We start from the raw sequence: 16,025 nt of genomic DNA, 5'->3' as shown, positions 1-16,025 counted from the left end.
TGAATTTTCGTGCAAGTTGAGGAGAGATGGGACCAGCTCCCATGAGCTTGCAGGAGCCGGGAAACTGACCAGCCCATTGGGGCTGGTCAGTTACCTGGCTCCCAGAGCAGCAGGGGGCCAGGAATTGCGGGGGCGGGGGGTAGCCTGGTTCCCTCTCCCTGCTCTTTGCAGCTTATGAGACCCAGGAAACTGATCAGCTGATCAGTTTCCTACATCCCACAAGTGGCTAGGAGCTGGGGGCTCCCCTCTGCATGCAGAGAGGAGAAAATGATCAGGGCAACAGCCCTGGTCAGGTTCCTAGCTCCAGCCAGTGGAGGAGGAGAGCTGGGAACCAGGGGCAGCCTGGCTCCCAGCTCCCTTCCATTCCTTGGAGCCAGGAAACTAACCAGGGCTGCTGCCCCACTCAGTTTCCGGGCTCTGTAAGCGGAGGGGAGGCAGAAGCCAGGCTGCCACCTCGTTCCCAGCTCCCCAACACTCCTGGAACTGGGAAACTGCTCCTGTCAGGGGCTGCAGCCTAATTCGTGGATGCTGCTCCCACAGGAGCAGCTGCCACCTGAAGAGGAGCAGGAAACTGCTCCTGTCAGGGGCAGCAACTTAACCCAAGACACACACAACTTGGTTGTGCATATCTCAAGGGTTTACTGCAAGCATCACTTAGTGGGACCAGATCATGTTCCACTAAGGCTATGGCTATATTAGCAAGCTGCTGCAAGATGACTGGAGGTGGATTAATTAAATTGACAGGAAAGCTCTCTCCCTCATGAGCAGCAATAGATACATTGGGATAGAAGATCAATGACACAGTGCCCTCCACACCAACGCTTAGATTGGTATAATGTAGGTCCCTCAGGGCATGGTTTGTTCACAACCTTGAGTGACATAACTCTCTAATCTTTCAGCATCCATTTAGTTCATGAGTGTGACTACTACTACAGCCCAGTGCCAGATCACAGTGCAGTCTCTGAAGCAGCAACCTGGACTGGCTCTGTGTCCAGTGCCAGGAAGAGCTACACTGCCTTGTCAGGAGATCGTGCAACAATAGAAGAACATCATGGAGATGAAGAGGTGGACCATTGCCAGGTCAGCATCAACAAGAGTCACAACACTATTGACTTGTCCCTTGACTGGGGTACTTTTCATGGTGCCGGAGACATCTCCATTATTGGTGGGAGCCCAGAATACAAAAAAACTATGAAGTTTTCCATCACCTCAGAAGTGTCCATTGGAATGGAGAATTCAGTACCTTTACTGGACCCTGTCTCAAAGAGACACTACATACTGGACTCAATGGTGTCTACTGTGGCACCAGAGTCAATGGCTCTGGGTCCTGAGCCTTGAGTTCTGAAACTTTCTTATCTGGAAAGGGCTCATGAGAAGGTCATGCCCTGTGTCAGGAGTGCCCTCTCTCTGCCTTATGGTGTTTTGGGGGTGCTGGTGATGTAGAATGATGCCATGGTGCCTATGTGGCCATGCTTTGCTGAGTCTTTAGCTATAGAGTCCTTTCTTGGCATAGTTTTTTATACCAACGCTGGGGCACTCTGTACTGAGCTCACCCCAGGACTGTACAGCTCAGAGCAGAGGACTGAAGCATGGCATCTATTAGCAGTTGTTTCAGCATGAAGTCATGCTCTTTCCTTCTTCAGAACTTGAGAACCCTGCAGTTCTTGCAATGTTCTGACTGATGTGCCTCTCCCAAAGCTGCAGGCATGAATTGTGAGGATCAATGCTCACCATAAAGTTCCTGCAAGCAGGGTAAGTCTTAAAACCTTGGACATGCAGCACATCCCAATCCCCAAGGCTGACAAGGGGTGTGGGCAGTCCCTCCCAGGACTAACCACCAGGATTTATAACACAAAGACAACTAAGAATTACAAAGAACTGGACAATTGAGATAGGATCAGGGAAGCCTTGCAAATTGCAAGCAAGACACCGTTCCCACATCTCCATTGAAGATAAGGAGGAAAGGGGCAGGGGAAGACTCAGGTCAGCATGGTATAAAGGTGCTGCTCTCAGAGTCTCCATAGTTGACCCAACAAGAGTGGCTAAGGGAAAAAAAAGTTTCCAACACTCATCTATGCAGCGTGCGCACACCTGACTGGAACAGACAAGAACTCAAAGAATGCCCAGTGATACCATGCAGCACCCATGTAATTATGAATACTGCAAATTAACGTTTGTGGTGCCAGATTAAAAGCAGCTGATATTTAAAGAAGTTATTTTTAAACAGCCCCCACCCACAGTAAATCAAGGCAGAGTTAAGGCTGTTAGGATGCCTCAACTATGCATTTCTGTACCTTATATATATATATATATATATATATATATATATATATATATATATATATATATATATATATATATATATATATACACACACACACACACACACACACCTCTTCATAGTTTCACTTTCAAAAAGAACAGAAAAAGTTAATAGCCACAAAATATTTTAAATACCTAACCATTCCACCAGCTCTATTGAAGGTCCAACACCTCTACCAATTTCTGCATAGTTTAAGCACTGACTGGGATAATTTAGCATGAAACAAAACACCCAATGCTAAGTTTCTCAGAGAGCCCATTCAAAAAATTGTTAATTTCATTTAATGGTTTTTCTAGTAAATTCTCAGAACACTCATATAGCCCTACTTTAAGTGGGGGGGGGGGGGGGGGGAAATCACTCAACTTCAACTATACAGTTACAAGTGCTTCTTTAATAGTCAAATCTGATTTCTAATGTAAGCTCTTTGCCTTTTCCAGTCCACTTCGATGTCCCATATTAGATTTACTTACAAGTAAATTAAACCTCACTCCTAACAATTAGGTCATCACCGAGTTTGCATGAGAAATTTAAGACAGTCCAGTGCATATCTTTACCTACTTTTAGAATTTTTTTAAACTCTCATATGGAGGGGATGTAGGTCCTTTACCTACAAGGCTGATATTTGCTCCTACCAAAATTATTGTATTTTATCTAGAGCAGGTGTCAGCAACCCCAAGCATGGGTGCCAAGAATGGCATGCAAGCTGATTTTCATCAGCATGCAAGGCAGGAGCTGATCCTCACCCTTCCTCCCTGCCATGCAGCCAGGAGCTTGCTCAAAGCCATACAACATGTGAACGCACGCTACCAACCACCACCTGAACAGTAAAGCTCTGAACCTTAATTTGTTTGTTAATGTAGCTGGTTTAAGTGGGACTATTAGTGGCTTTAAAAAGTATCACTGGCACTCAAACCATACATAGGAGGTCAAAAGTCAAATTTCAGCACTGTACCTCTGAAAGACTCATCGTCATCAACCGTGGGCTCAGCGCCCATTGGTGTCCAACACCACTCTCACTAATGCCTTCCATCTTTCCCTGTCCAGTGCGGAGTGGCTTAGTTTCAGTAGACTAGCTCTGCACCAATCTATTCATTCTCTCTGGGGTCTGCCTCTCCTATTTGAGCCATACATTATGCTGAATACCAAGGTCTTGATTTTTCGTTCGTCATTTATTCTACCAATATGCCCAAATAGTCGTAGCTTCCGTTTTATAACCTTCTGCAGCAGGTTCTCTTTTGGCTGTATGTTTCTATATAAGTCCTCACTGGTGACCTTCTGCATCCATGCTATCCTCAGAAACTTTCTATAACAACTCCTTTCAAATGCCAACATTCTTCTTTCCGAATCTTTCGTTATCACCCACGTCTCACATCCGTACAACATGCTGCTAAATATACGTTTTCAAGATGCTCAGGTTCATTTTCAAGCTAACTGCTTTGATTTTCCAGATCTTATCCATCGCCTTCAAACTCGCTCTTGCTTTCACTATTCTAGTTGATATTTTCTTGGCAAATTACATTGACAGGGTGGCCAACTTTATGGATCCTCTGAGCCTCATGATAATCTTCAGAACTTTGAGAGCTGGAGGCACCATCCAGAGCTTGGGACTTCAGCTGGGAAGAGCTTGTTGATTGTAAAATTCCTGAGCCCCTGCAGGTACCTACTAAGAGGCTGAAGCCCTAGCCTCACCACCAATTCTCACAGCAGAAGCCCTTAGCCACCCCCCCACCACATCTGGCAGAAGAGACTGCATGGACTCCCTAAGCTGCACTTTAATCACAGTTTGCTTCCCCCCACCCCCATTCTACAGACATAACAATGCTTTTGCCAGTAAAGCTTATGTCCAAATAAAAAAAAAAAAAAAAAGAAAACTATACAGTACGGTCTTAACATTTGCAAGGGTTCCGTGATCAGAACCCTCACAAAGGTTGATTTTCATGAATGCTTGGGGGGGGGGGGGGGGGAGAACACGGCAGCAGCACGCTCACACCTCAGAGCACTGGGAAAGTGGTGGCCATGGGTGCTCCCAGCCCCGGGGGAGTGGCGGCCTCAAGCAGCCACTCACAAATAATTACATTAAGTTTGCAAATGTGGGGACCTTACAGTACTGCCAAAAGCACTTAATCATCAATGTGAATCGATTACCTGTTTTCCAATTTTCTGACATTTTAACTTCACTACATTTCTCCTGTGTAGCATAGAGTCAGGCTAGTATCCCATGTCACCAGTACTAGACCACTGATCACCATCCTTACTTGCCTGCTAATCTGCATGGACTGGTTTCACTGGTTGTTTAAGGGATACTGCACGGAGGGAGTTAGTTAGCCCAACAGCCACGCCCATCATCTGCAGAACTCTCCCAGTATAACCTCAACTGACACAAATCAACCCAACAACTTACATAATAATCTAAGCACTATTCTGAAGCCTAGAATGTTTGAGTCAATTGTGAAATGATAGGAACAATGACAGTAACCCCCCACCTTAACATGTCGAAATCACTTAATCATATTAACACAGATGTCGAAATCCCAGGCTCCAGCCAGCCACTTCCCCCAGCTGGGGGATACCAGGGTCTGCTCCAGTGCTTAGAGTCACACCCCACCCCCCATTTACACAAAATTTGAATTATGCAGGGGTTGGCTGGGAACACAACCCCCATGTAACTTGGGGTTCTACTGTACAATTATGACAGAGCTGTTTGATTAAAATATTACCAGGATCAGTTATCAACAGGGATTGCAGCCTATTACCATCACCCTCCACCCACACACTTTTTTTGCCTGTTCCAAACATGGTTTTACAAATCACACTTCTGCAACAGACCTGGCTTTTGGCTACTAATTACTAATAAATAAAATGGGATTGCTATTAATAATTGGTAACTGCAGTAAGGTCATATGGAGATTAGCATCTAAAGCAGGACTAAGATATCTTTTACATTTTAATACCTCTATTCAGTTTCCCACATTGGCATTATAAAACTTTTCAGATGATTTTTTTTTTTGGGCAGCGATGGGGGAGGATTGTTTCCAAAACAAATAATCTCAAAGCTGTCCCGCTTCCTAACATTTCTTTAGGTACCTATATAGCTAAACAACCACCCTTTCCACAAATTGTCACATTTCTGCCTCAAACTCTGAACGCCCCACACGAAGAATTTTGACTTTAAAAAATTAACATTTTCCCATATTTAATACAACCCGAGTTACACTAAATTAATCTGAAGAAATTCACAAATTCATTCACGGTATCAATCTTCTCTTAATGTCAGTCTAATTCCCTTGGAATCAATTACTAAATAAACAAACACATTTTACATGAAATACAGTAGAACTGTCATTTTCAGTGAACATGAGGACTGACTGGATTGACCCCAATTCATTAGCCTTGCTCTGCACATAAACCTCAGTAGGGATGGTCAGCATAGCTAATGGAATGGGCTCTGGAAGATAGAGGAAACAGGGGTCCTGGGAAGAAGGGGATTGAATATAGATGGTGGATAGCAGTTAAGTGAAAGAATGGTTTCAGCTGACAGGGGCACATGGAAGAGCTACTTTGATACACCATCAGTGTTCAAGAGGGGAGATGTGCCAAGGAACCACTATGGAATGCAAGGAAAAAGCAGAGGTGAGGAAATGCCACGTGGGGAAAGCATGGGTAAAAGTAAAGATTGAGTTTCTCCCCCTCTCACTTCATCTGCCCGCCCCCAATCTGGCTGAAGCCCCAATTCCTCTCAGATCCCTTCCCATACCCCATGACATTACAGTAATCTGACTCAGTGCATAAAACTCACCAAGTATAATATTTAAAAACTGAATGTAACCCACAGAAGCAGGAAGGCAATAGAGGATGTTTTGGAATGATGCTGTGCCAGCACTACCTAGCTGAGGGTCTTCCTAAGTCACAGTCAGACAGTGGAAGCAATGAAATTCTACATGAGACATTGAGGAGCAAAATTCTGCATCAAGGGGAAGTAGAACAGATATAGGCCAATAAGAAATGGAAAGAAATATCAGGGTAATATATATTAAGTATCATTGAGACTTAGGCTGTGTCTACACTTGTGACCTTACAGCAGCACAGCTGTACCAATACAGCTGTGTTTCTGTCAAAGCCCTGGAGTAGCAGCATTATGCAGCTGGGAGAGTGTGCTGTTGCTGACACAATAAAACCAGCTAAACAGGCATTGGTAGCTATGTAACATACAAACAACAGAGCACTGTGCACACAAATCCTTATGTGGGCAAAACTTACGTCACTCAGGGATGTGTTTTTTCACACCCCTGAGCAACAGAAGTTTTGCCAACATAAGTCTTAGTATAGACATGCCCTTCATTCCATGGATGACTACAAATGTGACAGTTGTTAAAATTTAAAAACTGTCGTATAATAAAAACTTAAGTTTTGTACATATCCCATGAATGCAAGCTATAAGAAGCAGATGCCAGCTACCTCTCTTCCATGAATAACAGCCCAAGATCAGTAAGTAACAGCAGCTATATCTGAAAAGCTTACTTTATCACAATCACCTGTGCAGACCTTTCCCTTACTACCACTCAGTAATGCCAACAGCTGCCATGGGCCCCAGGGCAAGGTGCAAGGGAAGCCCAGCTCTACATCCCCAGAAAGGGTGGCCAAGAGCAGTCTCAACTCTCAGCAACACCCACACCATGGTACTTCTCTCCCTCCAACCCCAAGAGAGCTATCTGCTGAAGTAGCAGCAATGATAGCCAGTGCTCTGGGCCCTTTTGAAATGCCAGACCCAGGGGCAACTGCCCCATTTGCTCACCCTCCCATTGGCAGACCTACCAGCACTGCCTAAGATCTGAATTCACACAATTGGTGCCGATTTAAAAAAAAAACAAACCAGCAGTTAACATAAGTGGTCCCTCTCAAGAGCAATAAGTTTTTCAATCTAGGATTCCACTAAATATGCATCTCAACCCCAAGCACAATGAAACTAGAAGTTTACTTTAAGCAGAATCATTTGATCTATGCTCCTCCAAAACACAATCCCAATGAAGCAGCTGTTTTCCTTTCAGTGTCAGAATTAAAATCATGGACACAGGTTCAGTTTGGGAGCATATTTTGTGCATTTGGGGAGCCAGATATTTCTTACAAGACAAGCTGTTTACCTTCTTTTAGATTAAAAGCTGAAATTTTAGATTCCTAACCTAGTGACCATCTTAATCAGGTTCATGCTCTACAATTAAATGCAACCACTTTAGCATCCCAGTGGTTCTCAACCAGGGCTACACACACCCCTAAAGATACAGGGAAGTCTCCCAAGATGTGTGTCAATGAATTTAGTTACTGTCTAGTTATGAAAAAGAACACACAAAAAAAGAGCTAGTAAAATCAGTACAAGTTAAAAATTGATAATGGATTATTTATATTGCACTATACACCAAAATAAGTGCACAGCTTATATGCCAGTTGATTGATTTTATGGTAGAAATGAGAAAGTTAGCATTGTTCAGTAACAGTGTACCATAACACTCTTTGTATTTTATGGCTGATTTTGTAAGCAAATGGTTTTTAAGTGAAGTAAAATTTGCGGGTGTACCACACAATTCAGAATCCCAAAACACGTTCAGGTAGTCTGGAAAAGTTGAAGATTCACTATTTCATACCACGCGCTGCCTGACAAGAGGCTCCGGCAGACCCCCTCACACCCAGCCGTTAAACACTCCCCTCCAGACCAACAGGGTTCCCCCCGGACCTCAAGCCGCCCAATCCCCCTCTGGTGCCGGTAGGGAGGTTCCTGCACAGCCTCACTGCTAATTCTGACCGCGGCCGCAAAAGCGCCGCGCCCGGGCGCAGCACAGAGCGGAGAAGGGCCGCCCGAACCTCTCGGCCTGAGGCCGGCCGGCCCCGGGCGCTGCGGCCTAGTCCCTTCTCCCAGGTGTCGGGGTCAGAGGCAGCCCCTGCGAGGAGGCCGGTACGCCCCGTACTCACGAGGTGGCTGCTGGTGCTGGCCATGGGCCCGCCCGGCCGGCCCGGCCTCCCCTCGATTCGCCCTTTAAGAGCCCAGCTCACGGCAGCAGAGCCCGAGCCAATGGGGCACCCGCATCCTCCACCCGTGACGTCACCACAACAATGCCCCCTCCTTTGCTTGGGGCGGGACTTCCGTACACAGCCTGTTTCATTGGCTCAGCTGCCTGCTACTCACAGGCCATCCGAGGTGCAGTATCACACTCTACCGCTCGCCCATTCCTCTCCTTGCACAGCACAAACGGTGGAGCGCAGACTCCGCATGCTCAGTTGAAACTGCGACACTCCCACCCTTGCCTGGCCTCAGGCCCCGCTCCGACCCTGCGCTCAAGAAACCCTGGGCGGCTACAGCCGATTCTCACACCCTCTTCCGGGTTGGCCTCTCGCCAGGAAAGCATCACGGGAAGCTGCCCGGCGCAGTCGCATATCAATTGACTCCCACCCGGCGATAACCATGATGCACCTGCGCTATTTCCTCAGCCCAGCCTCCTGAGCGCCGCCCGCTGTGCACCTGTCCGCAGCGCGCGCCAGTCCACACTGCGCCTGCTCCGCACGCCCAGCCTGCCCGCCGTCTCGTAAAGACCGACCGGCCACCCAGCATGCAGCGGTGCAGCGACAGCCCTCGGCCTTGGTGCTTGGCCCGGCATGCACTGGGGCTGAGCCGCTGGGGAGGGGCTGTTCCTCTCTCGTCTGTTCTGGGTGCTGCTGGGGCTGGCGCCCAGAATGCACCGGAACTTGGTCTGCCTTACGAGCTGAGTGCCCAGGATGCAGCCGCCAGCCAGTTAGGGTGACGATATTTCACCTTTCCAAAAACAACACAAAAAAAGAAGGGACACTCTAGCTACGTCTACACGTGCACGCTACTTCGAAATAGGCTATTTCAATGAATAGCGTCTACACGTCCTCCAGGGCTGGCAACGTCAATGTTCAACATCGACGTTGCGCGGCACCACATCGAAATAGGCGCTGCGAGGGAAGGTCTAAATGCCAAAGTAGCACACATCGAAATAAGGGTGCCAGGCACAGCTGCAGACATCGTCACAGGGCGGACTCAACAGCAAGCCGCTCCCTTAAAGGGCCCCTCCCAGACACAGTTGCACTAAACAACACAAAATACACAGAGCCGACAACTGGTTGCAGACCCTGTGCATGCAGCATGGATCCCCAGCTGCAGCAGCAGCAGCCAGAAGCCCTGGGCTAAGGGCTGCTGCCCACGGTGACCATAGAGCCCCGCAGGGGCTGGAGAGAGAGCGTCTCTCAGCCCCTCAGCTGATGGCCGCCATGGCAGACCCTGCTATTTCGATGTTGCGGGACGCGCAACGACTACACGGTCCCTACTTCAATGTTGAACGTTGAAGTAGGGCGCTATTCCCATCCCCTCATGGGGTTAGCGGCTTCGACGTCTCGCCGCCTAACGTCGATGTTAACATCGAAATAGCGCCCAACACGTGTAGCCGTGACGGGCGCTATTTCGAAGTTAGTGCCGCTACTTCAAAGTAGCGTGCACGTGTAGACACGGCTCTCCAGGGCTGGCAACATCGACGTTCAACGTCGACGTTGCGCAGCACCACATCGAAATAGGCGCTGCGAGGGAACGTCTACACGCCAAAGTAGCACACATCGAAATAAGGGTGCCAGGCACAGCTGCAGACAGGGTCACAGGGCGGACTAGTGCTTCCGGGGCAACAGCTAGCCGCTCTCTTAAAGGGCCCCTCCCAGACACACGCAGCCTGCACAGCACACGGTCTGCAGAGCCATAGGCACGCACACCTCGAGCGATGCAGTCATGGGTCCCCAGCAGCAGCAGCAGCATCAGCCAGAGGTCCACCCAGCCGCCCCTGCAGGAGCAGTGCTCGCCCTGCTCCATGCCATGCAGGAGGCAGCTGAGCACCTCCTTGCCACAGAGGAGGAGCTGCCCGCAGGGGAGGAGGACACAACCCCCAACCCTGCAGCACCCCACCTTCGCCTCATACACCACCGGCTGTGGAGCTACCCCACAAGCACCGACTTGTGGGAGCGGCTGGTGCTTGGAGAGTGGGACGACGACCGCTGGCTCAGGAACTTTCGCATGAGCCGGAAGACATTTCTGGAGCTATGCCAGTGGTTCACCCCTGCACTCAGGCACCAGGACACCACTATGTGGCGTGCCCTCAGTGTGGAGAAACGGGTCGGCATCGCTGTCTGGAAGCTGGCCACTCCAGACAGCTACCGATCCATGGGCCAGCAGTTTGGCATCGGCAAGGCCACCGTCAGGGCTGTCCTCATGGAGGTAAGAGGACCCACGGGGGGAGGGGGAGGCAGCTTTGGGAGGGCAGGGGAGGGGAGGGCGGCCCTGGCAGGGGAGGGCCACACACACCCTGCTCACCCCTCATTGGTGCTCTTCCATGTGCTTCCCCTGCAGGTCGTCCGCGCCATCAACGCCATGCTCCTCCACAGGCTCGTGAGGCTTGGGGACCCAGATGCCGCCATCGTGGGCTTTGCCACCCTGGGCTTCTCCAATTGCTTCGGGGCTCTGGATGGGACTCACATCCCCATCCGCGCCCCGGAGCACAGTGGAGGACGCTACATAAACCGGAAGGGCTACCACTCAGTGGTCCTCCAGGCCTTGGTGGACAGCCAGGGCCGTTTCCTGGACATTTATGTGGGCTGGCCTGGCAGCACCCATGACGCCCGGGTATTCTGGAACTTGGGCCTGTGCCGCCGGCTGGAGGCGGGGACCTACATCCCCCAGCAGGAGATCCCTGTGGGGGACACCACCATGCCCCTCTGCGTCATCGCAGATGCGGCATACCCCCTCCGGCCCTGGCTCATGCACCCATACACGGGCCATCTGTCTGCCAGCCAGGAGCGCTTCAACCAGCGCCTGAACCACGCACGCCAGGTGGTGGAGCACTCATTTGGCCGCCTCAAAGGGTGCTGGAGGTGTCTCCTCACCCGCCTGGATGCGGGCTCCACCAACATCCCCCAGATTGTGGGTGCATGCAGTGCCCTACACAACCTGGTGGAGAGCAAGGGGGAGGCCTTCTTTCAGGGCTGGGCTGTGGAGGCCGGCAGGGCCGCTGTGCAGCCACCCGCTGCCTCCAGTCGCCAGGTGGACCCCAAAGGGACCCGGGTCCAGGAGGCCCTGCGAGCCCAGTTCGATGAGGCCGCGGGGTGAATGCTGGCAGGCCCCGCACTGCACCCCCCCCATCCTCCACAACACTCCCTGCCCCTACACCCACACCACAGAGCACCCAAGAGCACCCCCACCCCCACTTTTCTTGTAAAAATAAAAGCAGACAGTTGTTTGTCAAATCAAACATCTTTTGAACTCTTATTATTAGGCAAATTCTAACTTATATATGTATATATTATAAAAACAGGGATAACGTGAAAGGGGAAGACAAGGAAGGGGAGAACTATTTACATGGGGGGGTAAGGATCAGCATTGGAAAACGGAGGTCACAAATACAAACTATTTACAGCAAAAAAATAACTTAAAAGTGGGGGGAATATATACAAAGGGAGGGGGCCACGTCCTGGGCCTCACACCCCTACAGTCCAGCGCTGGGGGTGGGCGGCCAGGATCCCCACCTCAGCCGCAGCCCTGGACGGGGCTGGCTGGGGGCCGGGCGGACCGGGAGATACGGCCGGCGAGTGTCAGCTGGCCCCAGGTCCCCCTCGGCGGAATGGCCCTCGGTGGCGGGTGGTGGTGCGACGGCGGACGGCGCAGCGGGTGGCGCAGCGGGTGGAGCAGCGGGTGGAGCAGGCAGGGTGGGCGCAGCGGCGGCCGGTGTGGCATGGGGGCCAGGTAGTCCGCAATGCGGTTGAAAGTCTGCATGTAGGCCCCCCATGCCTCCTGGTGCCAGGCCAGCGCCCGCTCCTGCAGATGGAGGCGGTGTTGCTCCACCCGCAGCCGCTGCTCGGTGACCTCCACCTGCCAGCGGTGGAGGGCCAGCAGCTGGGGGTCCGTCGCCGGCGGCTGCTGGTGCTGGGTCCTCCGTCTTGCCCGCTGTGGGGCCGGTTGGTCCTCCGCCGAGGGGCTGGCCTGGAGCGATGGCCCCGGTGGGCTTTCCGGGACCACTGACGCCTCGCCAGCACTCTCCAGTCCTTCCGATGGTGCAACTGCGGAACACAGGAGCGGGGGAAGAAGAGTGGAGACGGCCGTTAGTGTGGGCCCCGAGCCGTGGCCCTTGTCCCCCCACCCCTCTGCTGCAGGTTCCCCATCCCCGTCCCTGGGAGATGCTGCTGTGATGGGGTTCAGGGGTCCCCCTGCACTGCACCCCGTCTGCTGGCAGGAGTGATTCTCACTCAGCAGGTATGACAGGAGAGGTTTATTAGGCAACAGATGCCCAGTTTCTCCCAGAAGCGACAGTACAGCAGTCAGAGATGGTCCTTCCAACCCGTCCTGGGGAGAAGACCCCGAGGGGTGCCCCTCTGGGGTGTAGCTTTCCCCCTCCCCAGGCTGGCTGCCTTCTAGCTCTCCCTTCCCCTAGGCTCTAACTGCCGCCCCTGATTCAAACCCAGCTCGGCTCCTCCCTCCTCTTTGCTCAGGGCAGAGGTGTAACCTGCCAGTTTTAGCCCCAGGATCATCCTTAGCCACTGGGAGCTATTCAGCTTGTTTCTCATATCTAGCCTGAGTCTCACATTTGCACTCCCCCCACTACATCACATGCTGCTGCTGCTGCTGCTGGGTGTCCCGCCCCCTCCCCCTAGGGGACCCTAGAGGTTCCGCTCCCCCCAGCCCCAGGGATGGGGCATGGCACTGTCATGCTGGGGGGGGGCAGGGGTTGATGGACTCTTCTGAAGGACATGCCACTGCTGTCCTTGGGGCCATGGTCATCTGGGCATGTGGAGGGCCCTGGTCATATCTATTACCCCCGCCCCTCAACCCCAGGGGTGTGCACCAGGGGGTGTACATACCTGACGGTCCACTCCCACGGTTGGGGGACACCCGGTGGGCGGATGCCCGGCTGGAGCTCCGGGATGGCATCATTATTTGGAGCCCGATGTCGCTGGAGAAGGAGTCCCCCTCCTCCTCGTCCTGCTCTGGTGCCCCGGGGGTGGGCTTCCGGGGGGGTTCCCGGGGTGCGGGGCTTGCCTCCGCGGCGGACTCCACCTCCGGGTCCTGCTGGGGCTCCTTAGCCGAGGTGTCAAGAGTGGCCGGAGGGGAGGAGGTGTGCCGGGGGCCCAGGATGTCCCTGAGCTCCCTGTAAAAGGGGCAAGTGACGGGGGCGGCCCCAGATCGGCCAGCCGCATCCCGGGCCCAGGCGTAACCCTGCCGCAGCTCCTTCACTTTACTCCGGACATGATCCGGAGTGCGGGCAGGGTGACCCTGGGTGGCCAGGCCCTCGGCCAGCCGAGCAAACGCATCCGCGTTCCGCTTCTTGCTCCCCATTACCTGGAGCACCTCCTCCTCACTCCAGAGCCCCAGCAGGTCCCGAAGCTCGGCCTCCGTCCAGGAGGGGCCCCGCTGCCGCTTCCCAGGCTGGCTGCTGGGCTGTGAGCCCTGGCTCCCCTTGGGGGGGGTCCCCTGGGGGCGCTAGGGGGCTGCCAGGAGGCCATCGAGTCGGCTGGGGGTGTGGGTGGCTGCGGGGGAGCGTGCAGGCTAGCCGCGTGTTACTGCTGCTGCCTGCACGCTCTCTCAGCTTCCTGCACAGGCAGGGAGGGGGCGGGGACCTTTAAGGAGCCGCTCCACGTGACCACCATTGAGCTCAGGGGCTGGAGAGAGCGTCTCTCAACCCCTCAGCTGATGGCTGCCATGGAGGACCCCGCAATTTCGATGTTGCGGGATGCGCAACGACTACACGTTCCCTACTTCGATGTTGAACGTCAAAGTAGGGCACTATTCCCATCCCCTCATGGGGTTAGCGGCTTCGACGTCTTGCCGCCTAACGTCGATGTTAACTTCGAAATAGCGCCCAACATGTGTAGCCGTAATGGGCGCTGTTTTGAAGTTGGTGCCGCTACTTCGAAGTAGCGTGCACATGTAGACGCGACTTCTAAGAGGGAGTGTATCTGTATCGGTACCTACCAACCCCTTTGTGTTACTGTGTTAGAGAATGCAGTGTGTTAATGCAACGTGAGCTGTAGATACCGATACAGGTACACTCCCTCTCAGGCATGTCCTGTTTCTGTATGAGAAAAACAAAAAGTGTTGTGGCACCTCATAGAGTAACAGATGTTTTGGAGCATAAGCTTTTCTGCTCAAAGAACTGCTCCATCAGATGCATGCTTTTATGCACCAGGGTCTGTGTTTAGCTTGCACCAGGGCTGCTGTGCCAAGGTGCACACACCAGGTATCCCTTAGCATCTGTCCAGTGTTCATGGCATGCGGGGGTGCCTCTAAGGCTGCATCCAACAACAGTCCAAGAGGTTTTCTGAGCTGTCTGTGTTGTGTGCTGCAGGCTCTTGGAACGTCTAATGAGGAAAAGGCTCATAAAGCCAACTGATATGGCTGCTTGGTAATTCCTACAGAGTCAGGTAGAACTGGCCCACAGTCTCTTCACTATTGTCTTTGCAGCCCCCAAGGGAAAGATAGCATTGCTAAACCAGCTGTATACGCTTGTTATTTCCAACTGCTTCTTGAAACCATGGACAGCTAGAGCTATCTCAGCGCAGTCCATAACAAGAGCAGCCAAACAATAAAGCTGACTTTACTCACTGCCTATCCCCCAGAATAGTGTTGAGTGCTGTCACGCTGAATGAGCATATTTAATATTAGTAATGCAGAATTAGAGGGGATTCAAAGCTAGGCCATGCAAATGATCAAATGGCTGGGAAACCTTTCCTTTGAACAGAAACTGAAAAGATCCAGAGTTGGTTTACAAGGAGATGACTAAGTAGGGACCTGATAAAAGTGTATAAAATAACGGTAAGGAGACCACACATTAAGCACTTACTCTGTCTCATAAGACCAAGGTGGCAGTCAATGAAATTAAAAGGTGGCAAATTCAAAACAAAGAAATGGAAATACTTTCCCCCTCAAGATGCAATTACATTTATGAAAATCATTGCCACAGGATACTAATGTGGCCAAATACTTAGCAAGATTCAAAAAAGGATTTGGCTGTTTATAAGAATAAAGAGACTATCCAGAGTTATAACAACAAAAGCAGTCCTGTAGCACTTTAAAGACTAAGAAAATAATATATTAGGTCTGCACCACAAAAGCTCATTACCTAATAAATTATTTCCTTAGTCTTTAAAGTACTATAGGACTGCTTTTTTGTTTTGTGAAGATACAGACTAATGTGGCTCCGTCTCTGTAACTATTCAGCATTATAATAGTTACTGCTAGCATAACTTTTTGAAGAAATAATAAACTTCGTGCTTCAGGTCTTAACATGACCTGTAATTACTACGTAGTAGGAGGTTTTTTGCACATTCCTGTGAAGCATTTATCTGCTCTGGCCACAGTCAGAGGGTCAGGATAATGAAAGGCTGCGTCTACACTAGCAAGTTTTTTTGGAAAAGCTGGGCCTTTTTTGAAAAAACCTATGAAGCCTCTACACACAAAGGCCATGTCTACACTAGCACAAATCTTCAAAATGTCCATGCAAATGGCCATTTTGAAGATTACTAATGAGGCACTGAAATGCATATTTAGTGACTCATTAGCATGCTGCCAGCCGCGGCTCTTCGAAATTGCCACATTTCACTCCCATGCAGCTTGTCCAGATGGGAAGGACCCCTCCAACTTCGAAATCCCCTTAATCCTGTCTGC

At 51.3% G+C, this 16,025-nt stretch overlaps 1 protein-coding gene across 2 annotated transcripts in view; it reads right to left on the bottom strand.

The window, feature by feature from the left end:
- Positions 1 to 8,400, bottom strand: part of PDPK1 (3-phosphoinositide dependent protein kinase 1) — a 107,233-nt gene extending 98,833 nt beyond the window's left edge. The window contains exon 1 of one of the 2 annotated variants that reach the window (XM_075010269.1): positions 8,285 to 8,400. In XM_075010269.1, coding sequence (XP_074866370.1) covers positions 8,285 to 8,308 — 24 coding nt within the window. In that variant the 5' untranslated portion in view covers positions 8,309 to 8,400. Of the gene's footprint in view, positions 1 to 8,048; positions 8,180 to 8,284 lie in introns of those variants that run through there. The other variant, XM_075010271.1, reaches the window with a different exon arrangement.
- Between the last annotated feature and the right edge of the window lie 7,625 nt (positions 8,401 to 16,025).

The sequence above is a fragment of the Carettochelys insculpta genome, chromosome 16 (assembly GCF_033958435.1).
Source record: "Carettochelys insculpta isolate YL-2023 chromosome 16, ASM3395843v1, whole genome shotgun sequence".
NCBI lineage: Eukaryota > Metazoa > Chordata > Testudines > Carettochelyidae > Carettochelys > Carettochelys insculpta.
The sequence above is the reverse complement of the archived record's forward strand: the minus strand, read 5'-3'. Positions and strand labels throughout refer to the sequence as shown.